This window comes from Castor canadensis, chromosome 8, assembly GCF_047511655.1.
Source record: "Castor canadensis chromosome 8, mCasCan1.hap1v2, whole genome shotgun sequence".
Taxonomy (NCBI): Eukaryota; Metazoa; Chordata; class Mammalia; order Rodentia; family Castoridae; genus Castor; species Castor canadensis.
This window is the reverse complement of record NC_133393.1, coordinates 104,939,248-104,962,692: the sequence shown is the minus strand read 5'-3', so window position 1 is coordinate 104,962,692 and position 23,445 is coordinate 104,939,248. Positions and strand designations below refer to the sequence as shown.

Genomic DNA, 23,445 nt, shown 5'->3' with positions numbered 1-23,445 from the left:
CAGGGCTTTGTGCTTGCTAGGTAGGTGCTCAGTCACTTGAGCCACTCCCCCAACCATTTTTGCTTTAATTATTTTTCAAATAGGGTTTCAAATTTTTCCCTGGGACCTCCGACCATTATCCTTCCCTCCTGTGTAGCTGAGATTATACTACACTCAGCTTATTTGTTGAGACGGGGTCTTTCTGACGTTTTGCCAGGGCTGATCTTGAACTGTCCTCCCAGTCTTTGCCTTTTGGGATCGTAGGTATCAGCTACCACACTTGGCCTACATGGAGATATATATATATATATATATATATATATATATATATATATATATATATATATATCTGTATGTATGTATGTATACATGGAGATACATATATATATATGTATGTATGGAGATAGATATACACATTATTTATTTATTTATTTACTGGGGCTTCTAGGTGGGTGCTCTACCACTTGAGCCACTCTGCCAGCCCCTTTTTCTCATGTTGGGTGTTTTCAAGATAGGGTCTCAAAAACAATTTGCTTGGGTTTGGCTTCAAATCATAATCCTCCTGATCTCTGCTTCCTGAGTAGCTAAAGTTTCTGTTACTTTTTGGATGACTACTCTTTGTCTTCACCACACACCCCTACTTTTGCCTTCTTAACATGTCTTTCTCAAAGCTGTGCTCTTAGTCATCTGATTTTCATCACTTGCTCTCTCAGTAATTATCTGTCTCTACAGGTTCAACACTCAATGCTGTGATGATGACCTCCGGTTCCATACTTTCGTTCTGATATTCTATACTTCCAGTTTACATTCCAAGTTAACTACATGTCTCACAAGCACCTCATCTCTAACATGACTGCAAGGCTCTCAGTGTTTGTGTCCCTCCCACATTCATATGTTGAAACCCTTATTCCACTGTGATGGTATTTGGAAGTAATTAGGTCATGAGGGTGGAAACTTCTATTACGTTCTCTTAAAAGAACAGCCAAGGAGCAGCTAGCTTTCTTTCCTCCATGTGAGGATAAAAGAAGATAAGACTTCTGCACACCAGAAAACAGGCCCTCTGACACCACCTTAATCTTAGATTTATTGTGAGAAATGAATGTGAATTAAGCCTCTCAGTCTATGGCAGTTTGTTACAGCAGCCCAGACTAAGACAAATGTCTAAAACTAAGAAGTTGTCATCTTTTCCACAAAATATATCTTCCTCCGTTGTAGTTATTTCTTCCAATGAATTTGTCAACATATTTCAATGCCCCCAGGGTCATTTTTGTCTCCTTCATGTTCAATGACCCAGTTCTCTTTCAGCATAGTGTATTTATTACACCTACTTGTTCTGTTCCATTCCTTATTTTTTCCCCTTTAGATTAGACCCTCAAAGGTTCTCTTGGACTTCAAGGAAAGAAATGTATTCATTACTTGAAATGGTTACCTTTAGGTACTGCAATTGCAGGGTGATTTTTTTTGTTACCTTACAAATTTTTTAATTTAAAAAATTCCCCCCAGTGACCATGTACTACCTTCATAATCAGAAAAGTATATTTAACTGATTGTAATAAAAGGGAAAAAATATGTGCATTCACTCTTTGAACACTAACTGGATGTTACCTCTCTCTTGAAGCCTTTCCAGATTTCTTTAATTGGGCTTGTGTTCAACTATTCCTTTGACATTACTTGTTACCTCATATGTCATTAATATATTTTAATGGTTTTGTTTTGTATTAAGTTAGTGTGGTTGTCTTACTGGTAGTCATTTTTATTTATTTTTTTTTGGCAGTACTGGGGTTTGAACTCAGGGCTTCACACTTGCTAGTCAGGGGCTCTGCCACTACAGCCAGCTGATAGTTAATTCTTAAAGACTGAAAGTATTATTCTGATTCTGTTTGTGGATCATTTCTCAATGAAATATTAAATTGAACCTAAAATAACATAATTGTGAGCTGATGACCACTGAATTCTGCATCAAATTCTCTCCTTGGTATTCTTCACTTAACTAATTTCATGGTCATTAAAAGCTCATTCACCATGTGCTTCTTGGCAGAAAAAAAAAAGTTGGAAAATAGGTCAGAAATGCTTTCTCTATTGGTCCTAGTGCAGTCATTGGTTTCTCTCAGAGGAAGTCTGTGTGGTAGCAAGAAGCCTGAGAGAGGCATAACAGAGACCGGGAGCATTATTCAGTAAAAGAAAACACTTTTATGGTTGGCAGAGTGGCTCAAGTGTAGAGCACCTGCCTAGCAAGTGTAAGGCCCTGAGCTCAAACCCCAGTACTTCAAAAAAAAAATTAGTAAATCTGAATAATTTGCATGTCCCTTTAGAATTTATTATAATAACATCCCTCCTCCACATGTCACGTGATAGCTAATTGTTGTAGATATCTAAATAGATAATACCCATTAATGCTAGGAGATTCCTAAATCAGACACCTCCTAAAATTCAGGTTTTATTCACCTACTATAGATTTCAAATATCTTTCTGTGTGTGTCCTATCTGCCTTAGTTTCAAGTTGGAGAAATAGGAACACTTGAAATCCCTAGACCCATTGAAAGGTATTAAAAAAAAAAATGGTATTGCTAGTTTGAATCCTCGAAGAGTTCTCGTGACATAACCCACTGCTCTCTCCACTAAAAATGCAAGTAAAAAAGTGAAAATGGCTTGGCACTGGTTGCTCACAGCTCTAATCCTAGCTGTTTTGGAGGCAGAGAGCAGGAGTTCAAAGCCAGTCCCTGGCAAATAGTTTTAGAGACCCTATCTAAAAAAATACCCAACACAAAAAAAGAGCTAGCAGAATGGCTCAAGTGGTGGAGCACCTGCCTAGCAAGTGTGAGGCCCTGAGTTCAAACCCTATACCACAACCACCAAAAAAAAAAAAAAAAAATGCTCCTCAGGTGTGTGTTTGTGTGTATGTGTATTAGATTATTATCTTGAGTCCTAATCTAAAGTTGAAAAGGTTAGACTAGCATCCGATGAATACTTTAATACTACTTTATAGGTGGGGAGAAGAATGACCACATATGTAATAGGAAATCACCTATTTGTTGAACTTGCTCTTTAAACATTTACATGGTGTTTACTCTGTTCCAGATCCCTGTTTTAAGTACTTTTGAAGCTTTGTTAATCCAACCACCTCTTTGGAGTTGGTACTATTACTCTCATTTCACAGATGTGGAAACTGAGGCATACAGGAACTTGACCAAGGTTATTCAGTCACTTGGTGGGAGGGCAGGGGTTTGAACCCAACTCTTCTGGCCCATCTATGCTCATAACTACAGTCCTTTAAGGAAATATGAATACTTCACATATCTCTTGTGCTCATAAAGGTCATAATTTATTACATTTGATCCTCACTCCACTCTGTGAGGAAGGAAGGGCAAATATTAGTAGTTTCATAGGTGATGAAATGAGGTTCAGAATAAGTGATTTTCCTTAAATCTCCTAGATAGTGAGCAACAAAGTTAGTGCTCTAATCCAGTTCTCCAGGCTCCAAACCCAGGGAGCTTTCCTCTGTATTTAACCTGGTTCCTGCTCAGATTGCTGTTACCTTGGTAACCATGTAGAACACTGGGTGCCTGGAAACCAGGATAGTGCCTTCTCTGTGTGCTGCAAAGTTTAATTGAGGTCACCTTAATCACCAACCCCTATGTGTTAAATTCTCTTCCTTGTGTGCTTCATCTTAAGGTTTGTGAAGCTTGTGCCTTTGTCACCGAAAAGGCATGACCGGCTTTCTGGCAGATAGATCACGTATGCTGTTGTTTCTAGTCCAGGTCATTCTGTTTCTGTTAATCCTGGAAAGCAGTCCAGCCTGGAGTGAGGCTTTTTTCCCTACTTGGACCTTGTTTTCCACCTCTGTTGTAGTCATTTCCTACTCAGCTGCTGTTATGAGGGGTGGCTATTGGGCATAGGTGAAGGGCCTTTGCCTTTCTTTTGGTTGGAAGCAACAAACTTCCAATAAATTTGTAATAGATAGTGTAGTCCACCCTTCATCCAGTTAATGGTAAAGTATCCAATCAGCTCTTAGGAAAATTCCAAATGCTAGGTTGAGATTTTGCCAGCAGGTGGCACTTCTCCCCTAGTCTTACCAAATAACAGCCTCTCCAAGAAAAGAAGCAGTATCATTATTCAGTTCCTCGGAATATATACATTACGTAAGAGTAAAATAGGAAGAAAGGGAGAATATAATTGTCATGGAGGAGAATATTAGATTTGAAAGCCAGAAGTGGTGGCTTTGCATGTCTGTAATCCCGGCTATGTGGGAGGCAGAGGTAGGAGGACTGAATGTGATGTTGGCTGGGGACAAAGTGCAAAACCCTAACTTGAAAAATAAACTATAAAGCAAAAAGAGTGTGGAGGCATGGCTCAAATTCTAAAGCAAGCGCAAGACCTTGAGTTCAAATCCCAGTGCGGGTTTGAATATATTCACACACATTCATATAGATATATATCATAATTTATTATAATATGTATAACTATAATCGGCTTCAGTCTTTCAAGATGCCAGCTCGACCCACGCATTCGTCTTACTTAGATTGTCGTGGGCATTGTGAACATAGCCTATCCTTTATGCAGGCTTGGACTGCCCAGAGAATTTATACAAATCCCTTCTCTCAGCTTTTCACTGGATGGAAAACGTCCCGTGTTTATAAATCCAGACAAAATTGGAGCGCTGTACCAGGCAATGTCATAATCAAATGCTAAACCTGGTATATAGGGTTCTAAAAATAAATCGGTAAATTCTCTTTCAAGTGTCTCTTTAACAGGAACCCAGATGAAAACTGGCTTCCTGTATTCCTAAAGTTTGTAGGGGATGGCGGTTTGTAGCTGGAGTAGGCGGGTAGGGAGGAGAGGTCTGCTAAACCTCCTTCCGTGACCACCCTAAGTATTTCGTGGTTTTGACACTCGAGGGGCGGGTCCGCGTGGCACCGAGGACCAGCGTCTCGCCCCGCCCATTGCTGTCTGCGGTTAGGACAAAGATTAGGGGCGGAACCTCGAGTCAGTCCCCGAAGTTGGGGGCCTGGCCTCCCGCACCCAGGGAAGGTGGTGACAGCTTTGTGGCGCACGCGGGTTCCACCACGGGTGGCGCAGAGACGGGGTCGCGCGGGTCGCGCGGCTCTTGGCCGGGGGAGCGGGGGAGGGGCGCCTCATGGCCGGCCCCGCGCGGTCGGGCTTCCCCAAGCGCACGAACAGCCGCCTGGACGCGTTCCTGCGGCGGCACCTGCCGCCGGAGGTCTACGATGCGGTGCGCGCCTACGAGCCGTGCATCGTGGTGTCCAACTCCGAGAAGCACGCCTTCAAGTACGTGGTGCTCAGTGACCGGCTCATCTACCTGACCGAAAATCCGCCCAAGTCCATCCAGAAGGTTGTGGCGCTGCGGGATGTCATGGCCATCGACCTGGTGAGGAGCGTTCGGAAGGGCGGGCGGCGCGGGAGCGCAGCGGAACCCCTTTGTAGTCCCCACCCCCACCCCAATCCGCCCTGCGCGGGAGGAGGAGGAAGACCTTTCCCTTCCCGCCTTGGACTCCATACTCTCAATTCCGGCACGAGCAGCTGCCGAGGAAAGCTGTAGCTTCCTAGGAGATGCCTTTCCCATCTCTTCGTGTCTGTGCCTCCTCCCCATAGGGCTACAGGTTCGCAAACATCTCCCTGTTAAAAATATACCTTAAGTCATTCTTTTATGCACCTACCCTGTGTGGGCCCTGTGCTAGACCTGGACGATGCAAAAACGAGTTAGGACCTGTCCCTAGAAGCGGTTGTGGAAGGGACCGAGACACCGCACCAATGCAAATTAATACCTGTGTTAAGGGCTGTTACGCTTTCTTTCTTTCTTTCTTTTTTTTTTTTTTTTTTGTCCTCAGCCCTTAGAGCCTGTTAGGTGCTGCAGACAGAATAGAAGAATGAATGAATGAGTTCATTAATGAGGTATGCACAGCACGCTTGGCAAGCCGTCTCTTGATGCGAATTGCGCTCAGGGCATGCTGGGAAAACTTCCTGGAAGGAGTTTTATCAGAGCCGAGCCCTGAAGGAGATAACAACCTGGCACAGCCCCAGGCCTTCTCCCAGTTTTTCGGTATGCTGCTGCGGTATCCCTTTCCTCCAAGAGTGGTTTACTCTTTAAACCAGCCGCAGATTGGAAGGACAGTCTCCTCTCCCGTTACTGATTTTTCCCTGCTTGGCACTTTTGTCTGAATTGCTCTCCAGGTGTTTTCCTTTTTTTCATTGGGGACAGATGTCTAGCCTCCTTTTGTTTTCCTTTACCTGAGACTGTGTCCCCCACGGGAAGGTTGGTCAGACTCTTGATAGCACTGTTTTGCCTAGAGAATCATAGCTTGTTTTGAACACATCTGTAAGACAGTAACAAAATTAAATGAAAAGATTTTTTTTTCTACTCAAACTACCCCAACTGGGGACTGGGGGGATGGGGTGGTAATTTCACATTTATTTGCTTCTTTTTTTAAAGCAAAAGTTAGAAGTAAAACCTTGCGATTATTCCCATTCTCTTGAACTAAACTTTCTAAAATTATATTTCCTTTACCTCTCCCCCCTCGTTTTTTGTAGTGCTAGGATCAAACTCACTAAGCAAGTGCTCTACCACTTGAGCTGCAGTCCAGCCCTACCAAATGCTTTTGAAACCTTTAAATGCCTGGCTTTCTCTCAGTGTAAATATTATTGTTTTGACAAGAAAATAATCATATTGTCACTTTCCCCCAAGACACAGTGTTTTTTAGTAGTTGTATATCTTTCTGTTAAGATGTCAGAAACTGAAAAGTGTGATAAAAACTTCTTAGTCCCCAAGCCAAGAATCCTATAAAGAGGCATAGCATGTTTGGTTATGCTTTATGCACAAGGTTTATTTTTCAGGCATATAAAAGAATATATAATGTCTGTTAATGGGCTGAACAGATCTAAGATTTCAGTATTGTTGATAGATTGAATGTCCATCTTGCACACAACATAGTTTAACTTCGAAAGTTGTATTATGCATAATAATCTCCCTGAAATGATAACCACATCCGAAAAGCCTTGGACCTGTGAATATATTATATGAAAAAAAGGAATTAAAGTTGTACTTCAATTACCTTTTAAAAAGGGAGATTAATTTAGATTATCCTTGTGGGTCCAAATGTAACCACATCCCTAACAGGAGAAGAAGGAGGTAGAAGAGCCAGTGGTAGCAGTACAATATTGGGAAAGACTCTACTAGCCATTAGTAGTTTCAAAGGAAGAAAGAGGTCATGAGCCAAGGAAGGTAGGCAGCCTCTAGAGACTGGAAAAGACAAGGAAACAGGCTTTCCCTCAGGGAATCCAGAAGGTATACAGTCCTAAGTCTAGTGAGGTCCAGGATTATTTTTGTTTGGCGCTGGGAATTAAACCCAGGGCCTCACACATGCTAAGGCATATGCTCTTGCCAACCCTGAGACCCATTTTTGAACATCTGGCCTCTGGAACTATAAGAGAAAAAATTTTTAATACCATTAGGGTTGTAGTAATGTGTTACAGTAACCGTAGAAACTAATATAGAAATATTTCCTATTCTGATGTTTTCAAATGGGTACTCTTTTATTTATTTCTCAGTGAGAAATAACTATAATAACTAATTGGTCATCCTCTATGAATACTAGGTCCTTAATCAAAACCACAGTTGAGCCCAACTCAGTCACTTCAGTTACAGGATGTCACTGCCAGGTGGCTTTGTTTAGAACCAGTTCTTCCTTTCTGGAAAGATATCTGGTTAATCTCCTTTTCTTCTAAGGCCAACTCTGAACATCCTTTTCTGTTGTCATCTTCATTGGTGTTCTCACTTTACTCTAAAGTTTGTCCTCTTGTCATTTAGCTTTTGGTTGTCTCAGATTCCCATCCTTTCTTTGTTCTAATTGTTACCTGGTTGCCAGATTTCAATAAAGCCCTAAAGCAAACTAGTCCCTTAGGCTTCTGTGCCCCAGACCTCCTTGTTCTGTGTTGGGCCAGTATCTCATGTTATATGGTACAGTTATACTTCAGGACAAGAACTGCAAATATTCAGGTAAAAGTCCATTCTCTCCCTTAAGGCAGGAGGGGATGGAGGTAAGAGCCACAAACATTATAATAGAAGTTTGCACATGTTTGGGAGAGGGTGAGATTTCCCTTTTAGCAATAATAAGCTTAAAGTGTATTTGGTTCACCTCCTGAAAGAAAAGTTTCCAAGAACGTTTGGGCAAAGCTTCTATAGAATGCTGACATTTTCTTTAAAAGTTAATTTTGAAGGAATTCTCTAGAGTTTTGCTCTTGTGTGCTTCAAAATACTATTCTTTTAAAGCCCTTCTAAGGTTAAATACTTTTTTTTTTGGTGCTACTGGAACTTGAATCAGGGCCTCCTACTTTCTAGGTCACTCAAACCACACACCCACACCTTTTTTTTTTTTGCATTGGTTATTTTTTCAGATAGGGTCTCAAGTTTTTGCCTGGGCCTAGCCTCAGACCACAATCTTCCAATCTCTACCTCCTGCACAGCTGGGATTATAGACACATACCAACACACATGGCTTGTTGATTGAGATGTGGTCTTGTTAACCTTTTGCCAGTGCTAGCCTTGAACTGTAGTCCTCCCAGTCTCTGCTTTCTGGGTAGTCACTGTGCCAGGCTCAAGGTTAGACACATTTTTTAAGTGTGCAGACAAATACTTAGAATAGAATCTCCTATGGATTCAGTCTCTTGCAGAGCCACCCCATCACCTACAGATGCTGCCTCTCTTTCTCTTTGTCCTTTCACCATTCTTCCTAGTAGAGGAGATAAGAGTGAACAAATTAAAATCCATAGAGGATGGGATGTAAAATGGACTGATTAGGTTCAAGCAAAGGAATGACCAAACAAGAGAAGGGCATACTTACCATTATCTGTTTGTCTCAAAGCATTTATCACTTTCTGCCTTGGATAAGATTAATGATTTGTTATTATCTATCTCTCATAGTAAACATAGACACCATCTTCGGTTACAGACATGAGCTGTAGGTTTAAATGGACAAAGAACTGGGGGCAGGAGAGGAGCAGTATTACTAGTTAAACTGTCCCAGTCACAAGTGTGGTCTGGATGGTTACCTGGAATTAGGCAGATGGTCCATCCCGAGGATCCTGTTGCGGTAGTTTCAGTCCCTTGTCATGAAGATGTTATCATCTGTCTTTCCTGGAATCCAAGGTGATTGCAAGTTGATTGTAAAGGGTATGGCTTAGAGCAAAGTCAGATACAAAATGAAGGAGAGATACCATGTGTTTCTCCTGCTTTCAGTTAATTCTTAGGCCTGAGTAAGGAGTCAGTGCTTTTCAGCAAAAGCAGTTTAATCACCTCTTATACTACCACTTGAGCCACACCTCCAGTCCATTTTGCTCTGGTTATTTTTGGAGATGAAGTCTTGAGAACTATTTGCCTGGGCTGGCCTTGAGCCATGATCCTCCCAATCTCAGCCTCCAGGTAGCTAGGATTACAGGCATGAGCCACCAGTGCCAGGTATATTCCATGTTTCTGGAAGAAAGGGAACAAGAATATTTGTGAACAACCCTAGTGTCAACCTCAAATTGCTGACATTTATTGAGTTCTTACTGTATGTCACTTAGCTGTTCTAAGTGCTTAACTTGGATCTTCATTCTCATATCAATCCCAGATAATATCGTCATCTTAGTTTTATGGGTGGGGACTTTGAATGACAGAAAGTTTAAGCACCTTTCTCAGGTTATTCACTAAAGGGTAGAATCAGAACTTGAACTAGGTAATCTCGCTCTTAATCACTGGGTTATAGTTGCCTTAGTACATAGTAGGCTATAAAAAAGTTCTTTTTGGGTTGACTGAATCCCCATAAGACTCTAAGCTCTTTGAAAACAGAAACCTTTCTTAAATTTTATGTATCTCATCAGGCATCAGTGTTATGCATATAATCCTAGCTACTCAGGAGGCAGAGGGCAGGGGGATTCACGGTTGGAAGCCAGCCTGGGCAAATAGTGGGAGATACTATCTTGAAAAAACTCTTCACAAAAAAGGGCTGGCTCAAGGTATAGGCCTTGAGTTTAAGCCAGTATCACTAAAAAAAAAAAAAAAAAAAAAAAAAAATGTAGATACACAGATTTCTCAGAGATTTAGTCAAAGAAGTTAGGGATATTTTCAGTGAAATATAATTTCTTATTATGTACATTCAGATCTTATTCATTTGAAATAATAATAAAAAATAAAAGGGTCTCTCTCCTCTCCCAAAATGCCCCTTGCTACCATATTCAGGGACAAATATTGGTCTGAGTGAAGGATGATTATGGCTCAGTGTTGTATTACTGAGGTTCTAATAAACAGCCAGTAATCATTAATCATAACCAAGTATCAGCTTTGTGTAAAAAACTTTAAGCAGGGTATCTCACTTAATCTTATGTAACTTTATAAGTAAGGTGATATCTGAGTTGAGGAAACAGAGACAAAAGGGGTAAGTACTTGCATGAGGTCACATATTCCAAGAACATCTGAGCTGTAATGTAAGCCCAGGTTTTTCGACCTCACAGTCAGCATTCTTTAGCCACTAAACACATAGCAACAATTGCCTTTTGCAAATTTATGATACTTCTTTAGGAGGTTTTAGGTTTTGCAATAAGGACAACATAATTACTTCCATGTATAAATTATGTGGTTCCTAGGCATAAATTGCTGAGAGAGGAGGGAATGAAATTATAAACAAAACACCTTGCTGGCTCCACTGTAATCCCTGCTATTCTGGAAGCTGATGTGGGGAGAATTATGAGTTCCACACCTGCCTGGGCAACAGTGAAACCCCACCCTCCCCACCAAAAAATAAAAAACCAACAAAAACCAACAAACAAAAGTACCTTAGTTATTCCTCCATACCCTATTCTCAAGGTTGTTGACCTTCAAAGCCTGAGACTAGTGTTATGTATATCAAGGACATACTTAGCCGAAAAGCTGCAGGTGAGATGTAGCATCCTTTTCACAGGTCCAAGACTTGAAATCTTTTTTTCTTTCAGTCTTTCTTAGCTGTGGCTTTTGGCCCTAAAACAATGATTTTTCAAGTCTAAGTTTTTCTAGTCTAGGGATAATTCCTTTTGGTAACTCCTTTTTGAAATACAGGGTGAATCACTTCATGGCAGGAATATTCATAGACTCCAAAAACATCTTGACTGCCCAGACTTCCTGAGGGACTGGTACACTAAAGTCCAGGTAGGGTATAATGGGAAAAAACCCCACATTGTGGAGTCTACAATGAGTTTTTAAATTAGGACATTGGGAGGATTTGCCAAGTTCCAAACATAAAAATAGCTTCTACATAGGACTAAGCTATGAAGGTGACATAGGTAGTTGCTAACATGGTTTAGTTTGAGGGACGTCCACTCAAAATGTCTCCATATATTGGCCACTTTACTTATTAGCATAGTCAATCCTTCAGATTTTCCATGGTCTGCTTTTGTATTTTCTCCGAAATACTCTTGGATTTTAAATTTTAATTAATTAATTAATTGCATTTCTTTCTTGGTTAGAGATTGGAGAGTTAAAGCTTACTGTGCACAGAGGACATTAAACCTGAAAGAATCACGGGAGTTGAAAGACATCAAACAATTTAGTTCTTGCTGGGTCTTATTTGTACTTAATGTCCCACAAAATAACTAGTCTCCAAACTGTGGCCCTGCTGATCTTCAGACTTTTCTCTACCATGTACACTTCCACTGAATGGATGGTTGATTTTTGTATAGTGATTTCCACCAAGATTTTGAATTACCAGGAACTAAAACTGTAAGAATGAATGAAATGATACCTGCACAAGCAGATGAGAAAGAAGAAAAACTGTTATAAGCAGATATTTATAATGAAATATGAAAGCAGGTATAAAAAAACATAAACAGTATCATAGGAAGAGGGAGTGGCATATGGTGTTAAGAGAGCTTCACAGATAAAGCTTCATGAAAGAAGTGAAAAGCTTGTTCTTAATGATGAATAGAATTTTCTAGGCAGGGAAAAGGGGAGTGTACTCCAAAAGGAGGGAAGGGCACGTCCCTGGTCAGCTATGTACAGTGTATGTAAACCCAAATAAATCAGCAGAACCAAGCAGAACCCTGTTTCTGTGAAGGCCATATAGACTTTCTGTTTCAGGATGTCTTCTACGGATGGTTCGTTCAAGCTAGGATCTAACCAAGAAGCACACATTGTATTTGATTGTTATCGCTATATTAACCCTTTCTCTCTCTCTGTCTCTCTCTGTCTCTCTCTGTCTCTCTCTCTCTCTCTCTCTCTCTCTCTCTCTCTCTCTCTCTGTGGTACTGAGGCTTGAACTCAGGGCCTTCACCTTGAGCCACTCCACCAGCCCAATTTTTTGTGATAGGGTTTTTCGAGATAGGGTCTCCTGAACTATTTGCCCAGGCTGGCTTCTAACTGTGATCCTCCTGACCTCTGCCTCCTGAGTGGCTAGGATTGCAGGTGTGAGCCACAGGTGCTGGCAATGAACCCTTTCTGAGGGAAATTTCAAACCTAAGCAAACTAGAATGAGAAGGAGGATGAATCTCCGAATTCCCACCGTCAGTTTTAGTGGCTATGAAAAGAGACCATGTTTTAGTTTTCCTCCACTTAAGTTTCCCACTGGAGTATATATATTTTTTAAAGTCTAAAACATATTATTTCATCTATAGATACCTCAGTAAAAAAAGTAACCACAATGCCATTATTGCACCTAAAAATTAGCAGTTAATTTCTTAAATAATATCAGATAGTTTAAATTTGCCACTTGCTCAGAAATGTCTTGCAAGTGGGTTTTCTCAACTCAAGAGGCCAACAATGCCGATACATTGTGCTTGGTTTGATTTGTCTCTTAAGTCCCTTATAATCTATTCCAGTTCTTCCTTCCTCTTTCTCTCTCTTTTTTTTTTTTCTTATCATTTATTTGCCAGAGAAGCCAGGTCATTTGTCCTAGGAAACTTTCCACATTTGGAATCTGCCTGATGCAATCAAAGGTTGAGATCCTTGACATGTCTCTGTGTCCTCTTGATTTCCTATAAACTGGGTTGGTAGGAAGTGGTTCAAAGGGTGGAGGAAAGGGGGAGAATGCCCATAGTTGGTGCTGTGAACTTCCCATTTCATTTTACATACCATCTTTTTTGTTTTTCTTCAATGCTGGGAATGGAAGTCAGGGCCTTGTACATACTAGGCAAGTGCTTTACAACTGAGGGTACATTCTGAAAATATTTTTTATACATTGAGTTTGTGTAGCTGCTGATAGCTTTTCATCGATCCATCTTCCTTTCTTCAGTTACTCTAATTAGATTTTATAAATTTAATTATTATTTGATGTTTCCTTTTTATATTTGTGACAAGAGAAAGATGAAACTACAAGATCACAGGAAATATTTTAATCTAGATTTTAAATACTTGAAAAAGTTTGTAGCAGAATACTCTCTGGTTCTTGAATCTGTGGCTTTAGGTATGCACTTAGCTTTCCAATCAGATACTATTGCTGCCTGTCATATAAAAGGAAGTAGGTTATTAAACAGAAGTTCAAAATGTCCTCAGTATATATCCTTTTTAAAGTCAAGAATAGAAAACAGGATTTTGGAGAAAGCAGAGCACATTCGAATGGTTCAACCTAGATGTTTGTACTCAAAGAATCTCTTAGAGCTTACTGTAGGACACTGTCTCCTTCATAGAAAAATCCTAGTTTAAGCCCAATTAATTACACATTTTTTGAGACGTCCCCCCCTCCACAGAGTCCATTTTCAAAGTGGAAGTGGAGAGGAATATCTTTTAACAATAGAAACACTGTTACTATTTATTCAGTAATTCTATAATGTAAATAGTTTCCTGGGTTTTGTTGTCCAGCACGTTTTTTAGTAGGGACTAAAGCAAACAGAGGAAGAATGGGAAAGCTAACAAGAAGAGTGAAGTGGGGGAAGTGAAAAAAAAAAGATTCAGTTTAAACTTTCCCTTAGCTTTTGGGAATTTATTATCCCCAAGTGAGTAAGCAGTCAGATTTGTCTTAATAAACTCAATTAATATTTTTTTTCAGGTTGATGATTACCCAGAATTTTTGAATTCATCAGATAGAGAAACCAACCAACACATTCGTATCCTCTATTCTTCAATTGTGTTGAAAAAGGAGTGTGAAAAGTCAAAAGGGGTCAGGAAACTCCTCTTGCCATTTCACCATGCTAACAAGAAAAAAGGTATGTAGGGTGTTTTTGGAGGTGACATAGGCAAAGGTTGGTTTCTTTATGATGCAAAATGCCAATGTTGTTTACACTGAAGATGAGCTGACCACTTTATTATCAGCAGCAGAGTGGAAGGACACAGTGTGCCATAAAGGTATGTAGAAAAGAAGGAAAGGAAGCAAAGAAGAAAAAGAGGAAGCGAAAAGAAAGGAAGGAGCAAGAAGAAAGAAAAATAACTGTGTTCAATATTGGTTCAAGTTAGAATTTGGATTCCATTTGATTAGTTCTTGTTTAATCTTAATCTTGTTGACACCCACAAATTTTTAACAAAAACCTAGTAAAGGAGTATAGAGGGTAACCAGAAGGAATGTGAATTTGACTCTAAGATACCCCCTTGATGGTAATCTCCGAGAGCCTTGCACCTCCCACTAGTAAGGAATGGTTATTAATAGCATTTATTCTTTATTCAGAACACTCTAAGACTGAAGCAGGAGGATGTCTAGTTCTAGACCAGCTTGGGCTCATAGCAAGATCCTGTCCATAAAAAAAAGAACTGGGCTCAATTCTGACTACATCATGGCCAAGGGGGAAATTTATAGGACACTTATTAAGGGGAAAAGTCAGGGACAATGGGGGACACTAGCTAAACTGACCTGAGAGGATTCTTGCTGATGGCAGGCCAGAGTGATCAGACACAGCCTGGGTGACTGTGGAGAATGAGAAACCCTATTAGACATAGAGAGTGATCCTATATGGAGGATGGGGGAGTCTGGGTTTCTTTCTAACCCATGATCCTCCTGCCTCAGCCTTCTGAATGCTGGGATTACAAGTGTGTACTGCCATACCTGACTGGGTGGGAGATTCTGACTAAATCAACTTAGCAGGATTCTTGCTAAAATTGGACAATGCAGAAAATAACATGAAAGTCCAAAAGTTGAGGCCTGGTTGAAAAGTTCAGTTTGGTCCAGGAGAGTATCTTTTTAATTACCCCCAAACTATGAAACACAAATAATAAAATATCACCTTCAAATCTTGTCTTTAGAGAGCTCAGAATCTGAGGCAGGTGATTTTCCAATTGTGCCCAGGGAGAGAAGGGCAGGAGGAGGAATCAGGGCTCCTGACACTCGCCTGGCTCAACCAGAACTGCCCGTCCTTTACATTTCACATTTGGACTCTTCTGTGAAGATGTCTTAAAAATCCAAAGGACAAATGAATAAAAATGGAACTGTAGTTCATTAATGCACTGTTTATTTTCATGGCTATATATATATATATATATATATATATATATATATATATATACATATATATAAAATACATATGCACACCATACCAACCATATTATTAGAGAATTGGAACTTTCAGTCCTTTCCCACTTCCACTCCCACCCCAACTTCCAGGGAGGGGAGAGGGTCTGGAGATTGAATTAATCACCAATGACTGATGATTTATCAATCTTGCCTACCAAATGAAATCTCGTTAAAAGCTCCGAAACAGCCACGTAATCCTAGCTACTCAGGAGGCAGAGATGAGGAGGATCACAGTTCGAAGCTAGCCCGGGGAAATAGTTTTTGAAATCCCATCTCAAAAAAAAACCAACATAGAAAAGGTTAGTGGAGTGGTTCAAGTGGTAGAGCACCTACCTAGCAAGCATGAAATTCTGAGTTCAAGCCCCAGTACCCCCAAAATAAATAAATAAAAATTTCTTAAACAGTAGGGTTACAGAACTGATGTAATTGGAGCGCTCCCAGGTTCGTGAACACGTGGGAGTTGCTGGGAGGGTGGTGTACAGGAGAAGACCTGGAGGCTCCAAGTCCTTCTCCTCATACATGGCCCTGCATATTTCTTCCACTTGCCTGTTCAGGATTAATATCTTTCTAAGAAACTGATAATAATAAGAAAAGCATTTTCCTGAGTTCTGTGAACCATTTTTCCAAATTATTGAACCTGAAAGAGGGTGTGTTATGGTAGTGGGGAAGGCTTTCTTTACCTTCATAGATTCTGTGCCTGGGTTTGAGAATCAACAAAAGGCCGAGTAGCAGGAGAAAAGCATTCAAATTTTATTTGACGTTAAGATTTTTACATGGTGCAGAACCACTATAGAAATGAAGACTCTATAAAGGAGGCAGGCCTTCGAGCTTATATACAATTTCAACAAAGAATGATCGTTGTAGAGTCGTGATAAGACAAAGCCAAAGGAGTTTGAGTTATAGACTTTGGGGAAGTGACTAGGAAATACATGGAGGACACTAATGCAAGATAAAGGTTATTTTAATAAGTTTCCACAGTTGTGAGTATGGCGCAAGGGATAACGCACCTGCCTAGCAAGTGCTAAGGCCCTGCGTTCAAATCCCAGAGCCAACCAAAACATAAATAAATGAGTTTGTATTGACGCATCTTGGTGTCAACTGTTTAACTCTGGGGATAAGAATCTTCTTTTCCTGGCATGGAGTGGCAGGGGGTTACCTTTCTCTGGGGATATTTATGCCCCATTTTAAGGTTAGAAAGAGCTAGTCAGTACTTCAGCTCAAAATAACCAAGATGCAAATGTGGCATATTTGGGGGTGTCATGTTTTGATCCTCTTCAAGGGGAACCCCTGAGTTATAACTGGTTGGTAAGAAGTACAAGTAGAAACCTAGGACTTGCAGCTGATGTATGAAGTGAGGACAGTCTCGTGGGACTGAGCCCTTTTTTTTTTGGTGGTACTGGGGCTTGAACTCAGGGCCTAACGCTTGCTGGGCAGGCACTCTACTAATTGAGCCACTGGGACTGAGCCCTTAACCTGTAGGGTCTGTGCTCACTTCAGGTAGTTAGTGTCAGAATTGAAGTTGAATTGTACATCAACTAACTAGTGTCCAGAGAATTGAAGACTTGGTTTTTCGTTGGAAGAAAGGCCCCACAAAGTTGGTGTCAGAAGTGTGTGAATGAAAATGTTCAGATATATAGACATAGAAATAAAGATACGTAGATATACAGGTGTAGACGTAAGAGTCCTTTAAGGTGTCTATGAGTGCTTTAAGGAACCCCTACAATTGGGAGTTGGTAAAAAGCAGACAAAAAGAGCATGAACTTTGGACTTGGCTAAACCAACTTTGAGGGCTGGTTCTTATATTTCCTGGCTTTGTGACCTTCTGCAAGTCACCTAACTGTTGTGACCCTCAATTTCCTCATCTCTATTGCTGACTTCACAGAGTTATTATATTACATGATATATTATGGGCAGTGCTGGGCACACAGCTGGGATGGCTGACTTAATAGAGTCAGCCATTAAAATTGCATCCTTCACATAGAAATGAAGAATGAAGGTCAAGTGGCCCATGGAAAAACCCTTCTACTCCTGGCATGCAGCCAGTACAGCTCGACAAGCCCATACCAGCCCATTGATTGTTCTGCTAGACTTCACTCAAAGTCAAACAGAGCCTCTCAGAGTATCGTTTAGCTAGCTACAAAATGTGAAAAAATTTGTGTGCTGTTTGTACTCTTTCTCAGACAGGCACCTTTACACACACACACACACACACACACACACACACACACACCACAGTATGGAAACTGTTCGTAGAAGTTGTTGTAATTAGCAGGTTTATTAAATCCCTGGTTGCTCAGCAGGTCTCTTGTCACACTAATTAGGGCATGTAACTGGTGTTGGTTACCTTAAATGCATATTTATCCTTGTCCACAAGCATAATTTTTCTTGGCTTTTTTTCAACATGCGTAAGAATATAAAAACACATTAAAAGGAGGTACTAAATTAGGTAGAAGCTTTATGAAATTTAAATTCCTAGTAACTTTGTAAATGATGTTAAAGCAGTGAAGTTTACCTTATATACATGCACATGGTTATTCATAGAACTCCTTCTGCCACCTGTTCTTTACTTTCATCCCCAAAGGTACCATCTGACACTTTTGTGCAGAGGCTTTTGAAATGCAAAACTGCTACTGTCACAAGAAGCCACAGCACATACTACAAGATTAAAAAACATTTCACCTTTCCTTCATGACAGCAGTGATGTACTCTATATTTTCTGTTCTCCTCCTTTCTGTTTGTTTTCTGGGTTAGGTATTGCTGAATACATAAGACCCCATGGTTCACCTCCTAGACATTCTGTAATATGTGATCCTGAAGCAAGAGATAGGCTCAACTTGTCTGACCATTTATTTGATAGTAGTCATTTCTAAAATCTTTGATGTTAATAAGGATGATGTCATGCCTAGAGAAGCAGCAAGCATTAACGGCTGAGCATTTAAATAAAGATAATTATTAGGACTGACTCCAAACCTCTTGGGTGAAAGCCTAGGGAATATTTTTATCATGTGGCAAAGGTGTCCACACTCCAGTCAACTTGATCATCTGAACAAAGGAAGCTCAAAATTTGTAGTAAAAATACTTCATTAAAATCATCACACTTTCACAGGATTCTTAATTAGGTTCAACTTTTCTAGAGATAGAGAAAAAGAAAAAATTTCCTCTTTAGTATTCCTATGTCTTCATATGGGCTACAGTCGGTGAATTGTACTTTTTATATTTAGATAAAGAGGATGGTCATTGGAGCTGACAGAGTGGCTCAAGTGGTAAGAGAGCCTGCCTTTCAACTGTGAGGCCCTGAGTTCAAACCCCAGTGCTGCCAAAGAGGGTGGCATTAAACATTGTGTTACCCAGCTTCCCAATACTGAACAAATACTGAGATAAATCAACTTAATAAGAGGAAATATTTATTTGGCTCACATTTTCAGTACATGGCCAGTTAGCCCTGTTACTTTTGGGCCAGTGACAAGGCAGCATGTCATGGAGGGGAGCACATCGTGGAGCTAGCTGCTTTCTTCATGGTAGTTGGGAAGCAAAGAGAAAGACAGGAAGGGACCCAAGTCCCAGTATCTCCTTCATGGGTGTGCTTCCAATGATCTAACTTGCTCCCCCTTAGACTCCACTTCTTAAAAGTTTTACCACCTTCTAATAGTGCCATGGACTGGGGACCAAGTCTTTTGCACATTATGAGCCTTTGGGAAACATTCCAGATCTAAATTATGGCAAACTCTAAATGGACAATGCTGATGGAAAGAGAGTGACAATAGTGAACTGTATTAGCACTGAAGCTCTTCAATAAATTGGGTTGTAAATTGTAGTTTCAGGTACATTCTAGAACAGCATTATCAACAGAACTCACTCCAATAATGAAGATGTTTTATATCTAGTCTAATTATATCTAATTCTGCTACATGTGGCCACTGACCACTCAGTCAAATTATTTGATTAATACCAAATAATTTTAATTTAACTTATTAAGTTTAAATAGCTACTTGTGACTAGTGATTACTAAATATTCACTGTAGCTCTAGAATCACAAAAAAAACCTTAAAAGTTGAGTGGTATATTTTGTAATATTGGCATGAAGTAAAAAAGAATAATCCCGAAAGCAGAATGAAGTATAATCTAATGAAATATAAACTGAACCAAAGTTTTATATATATATGAGTATATAACATACATGAAATATAAAGACACACACACTCATATATATGTGTATATATATATACACATGCATATAAAATATATATATAAGCTAAAACCTAGAATATTTCCTGAAACCAATGATGTGGGGAAAAGCCTAAAACTAAACCAACAAGGCACTGATGAGCCTCACATATTTGGTAGGTAGTTTTTACATATGGAAGCTTGAAAATCTTCCCTGTAGGAATAGGATTTTGACAACTGTAATAAACTTCCTGCATTGAGAAAGCAGATATTATTTTAGTGTCCCCTCTACAAACTGTTTTCAGCTGGCCAGCGCTCCTGAGCATTCCATCAGGAATGCATTATGCTAACTGACTGAGGACCTCATGTCTGAGCCATGGAAGAAGAGAATGTGTAAGAGAATACAGAATACAGAGAACTTTGTCCCTCATCATTCTCTCATCATTCTTGCCTTTACCTGCCAGACTCAGGTTACTGGTGTCTAGGAGAACGGACATTCCACCAAGTGTAGAAACAGATTGAACCATCCTCCATTTCTGAGTGGAGAGCACAGATGATCCTAAGATTCTCCATAGCATTGTTACAAATGAAAATTGAAAGCTAACAGAGAGACAGAGACAAAGACAGAGAAAGGCAGGGACATTAACACTGAAGTTGTTTTGTCACAAGCCTTTAAGGACACTAGGTCTTCTTTGTAAACTCAGTCAAATTATTTGATTAATAGCCAAATAATTTTTTTTTTAAGTCAAGGAAGAGAATAATGGTCCTGTCTTTTGGAGAAGAAAAGAGTCTAGAAGTCTGAATGAATCCTCTCTCAGGTGAGAATGTTGTTTGAAGTGTGTTTTTAACTTGATGCCCAAAACTACTGCAATTTGTTTTCCTTTATACTTTTTCTCCACTAATGGCTTTGCATTGTATTCTAGATCTCTCATATCTGTAATAATAAGAACATTTTTTATTTACTTGTTGTTTTGAAACAGTCTCACTATATAGCCCAGACTGGGCTCATACTTGCTCTGTACATCAGTCTGCCTTTGAACTCGTGATCCTTTCCCTCAGCCTCACAAGTGCAGGGATTATAGGTGTGACCACCATGCACAGCATGAAGAAGGTTTTTTGAGAGAACTTCTCCTAAATTTAAATCCATCAGTTAAAATAATAAAATACAATATTTCCATGGAGTATATCGATTTCATAATGTAAATAGTTGATTTAATTAAATTAGAAAACATTTGTTGAGCTCAATCTGTGGAGAGCACAATGTTGGGCCCTATAATGGATACAAAGGTGAGTTAAGCATAGTTCATATGTACAAGAAGCTGACTCTAACTAGGATATATAACATTTGCATAAAAGTAAATACGCTAAGTGTCCTAAATTAGTTGGAGCAATTTGTCAGAAAGATTTCAATATGGGAGAGCTTACATTCAGTTGTAGGGAGAAGTAGAGATGCCAGGTGACACCTGGTGAAGGGACAGTGCCCAGGGACACCGGATACTGGAGGGAACAGTGGAAGTTCAGATAGGGGCAAGTAAAATGGACCATGCATTCGGAGTGGCAGGCAGTGCGATGTGACTTAAAGGAAGAACCTGCAAGTGACATTGGGTCCATCTTCTAGAGGCTCTTAGAAGACCAGATGAAGAATTTACAGTTCATTTCATAGGCTTTGGGAAAACGGATGAAAGTTTTTGGCTGGGGCAGTGATATGATAGAAACTGTTGTTACAAAAAATAATCTAACAATTGTGCTTAAAATGAATTGAAGTAAGGAAAGAACAAAGATGGATGAGAAGTGATGAGACTCTGAACTGGAGTAGAGACACTGAGAATAAAGGGAAAGGAATGCCAGGCGTGGTGGTGCGTGCCTATAATCCCAGTTACTTGGGAGGCAGAGTTAGGAGGATTGAGGTTCAAGATCAGCCTGGGCAGAAGCATGAGACCCTATCTGAAAAATAAACTGAAAGCAAAAGGGCTGGGAATAGTAGAGTGCTTGTCTAGCAGCATAAGCCTTGAGTTTAGTCCCCAGTACTGTAGAAAAAGGAAAAAAAAGAAAAAGGGATGGATGGAAGAGACATTGCAAAGGCAGAAACTACAAGACTGGCAACTGACTTGAAATGAGATGGAGAGAGAAAACACTGGTTTCAAGCTGGGGTGAGTGAATGAATGGTGATGTTAAGTAAGAAAATAAGGATATCAGTGGGAACCAAGCCCACGTACAGGTGTAGACAGGCTAAGCTCAAGCTTCTAGTCAGCCTTGTCTCATTTAGGAGTCCAATTGGCTGCTGAAATTTCAGTATGGAGGGTGGCAGAGAAATCTGCGTATAAGTTTGTTTATTTCTGTCGGTATTAGGGTTTGAACTCAGGGCCTGAGCCTGCCAGGCAGATGCTCTACCACTTGAGCCACACCCCTTTTGCATTATTTATTTATTTATTTTAATGCTTGTTCTCCTGTTAGTGCTTTATTTTATTTTTTTCAGGCACAAATATCATAACATCTATGTAATACCTTAAACTTAGACATCCTAATTTTATCAAGAATTGCACAAAGCAGTCAGATTCTGTTATTGAATGTAGATCCTCAGCAGTTTTCTATTTTGTGGCTTTAGTTATTTCTTTTTCTTTACTTTTTTTTTTTTTTTTTTGGCTACTGGGGCTTAAACTCAGGGCCTCACATTTGCTAGGCAGGTGCTGTACCACTTGAGCCACTCCATCAGCCCTTAGTCATTTCTTGAATAGTGTCTCAGTCCTCCTACTTATATTTCTCACATAGCTAGAATTACAGGTGTATACCACCATGCCCAACTTTTATTGATTGAGATGGAGTTTCCTGAACTTTTTGCCCGGGCTGACCTGAACCTCGGTCCTCTGAATCTCATCCTCCTGAGTAGCTAGGATTACAGGCCTGAACCACGGTGCCATGCTTAGGTCTAAATTTAAAAGGCAGACTCCCAGGTTGCTTAACTTGAAGTATGATACTGCTACACAATGAAGTATCTAGACATTAGAAAGAAGAGGGGAACATTGATTCTAAGAGTTGTCTGTCAAGAGATACACAGACATGAAGAAAATTAATGTGGGTTGGGTCCTGAAAGGCATGCCATGCCATGGGAGAAACCCATGTTAAGGAAGTGCTCTAAAGTGCCCTGCAGGGAAAGTCCCTGACTGGGGAACATGCAAAAGCTGGAGGTGCACACCGCTGCGCTGTCTAGGATGCTGGGCTGAGAGGCCTTTCTTGCTGTACTTTCTCTCATTGGTTGAATAAATTCTTTTCTAATCCGAAATCATTATAACTTCCTTTCTTAGCATTCTTTTTTCTTTTCTTTTTTGGTGGCACTGGGGTTCAAACTCAGGGACTCACTCTTGCTAGGCAGGTGCTCTACCACCTGAGCTACTCTACCAGCCCAACTTCCTTTCTTACTACACACAAAAAAGTAGTTTAGGATTTTTTTTCCTACTGGGAACACATCACCAATTTGCTTTATAGAATTTTAACCTTATATGCTTTATTTTAAGGCTGGGAGCAAAGTACAGTGGTGTATGCTTATAGTTCTAGCTACTCATAAGACTGAGACAGAAGGATTGCTTGAGCCCAGGAGTTTGAGGCCAGCCTGGGCAATATAGTGAGACCCCCCCATCTCAAAAAAAAAAATGTTATTTTGGGTTAGAGACATAGCTCAGTGGAACACTTGCCTAGCATGTGTAAGGCTCTGGGCTTGAACCCCAGCACTAAAAAGAAAAAAAAAGAAAGGAAGGAAGGAAGGAAGGAAAAGAAAGAAAGAAAGAATTTAAACCTTGCAACCAACTCTTTGGGGCAAGAAAGTTGGCTATAGTAAATGTGATTTTCCTGA

The 23,445-nt window shown here is 40.1% G+C and overlaps 1 protein-coding gene across 3 annotated transcripts in view; it reads left to right on the top strand.

Moving 5' to 3' along the window:
* The first annotated feature begins 395 nt into the window (after positions 1-395).
* The window catches only part of C8H12orf56 (chromosome 8 C12orf56 homolog), a 68,028-nt gene continuing 44,978 nt past the window's right edge, over positions 396-23,445 (top strand). The window contains exons 1-4 of one of the 3 annotated variants that reach the window (XM_074083823.1): positions 5,228-5,365; positions 5,826-5,889; positions 13,983-14,139; positions 20,344-20,416. In XM_074083823.1, coding sequence (XP_073939924.1) covers positions 5,869-5,889; positions 13,983-14,139; positions 20,344-20,416 — 251 coding nt within the window. In that variant the 5' untranslated portion in view covers positions 5,228-5,365; positions 5,826-5,868. Of the gene's footprint in view, positions 5,366-5,825; positions 5,890-13,982; positions 14,140-20,343; positions 20,417-23,445 lie in introns of all 3 variants that reach the window. The other 2 variants (XM_074083822.1, XM_074083821.1) reach the window with 2 other exon arrangements.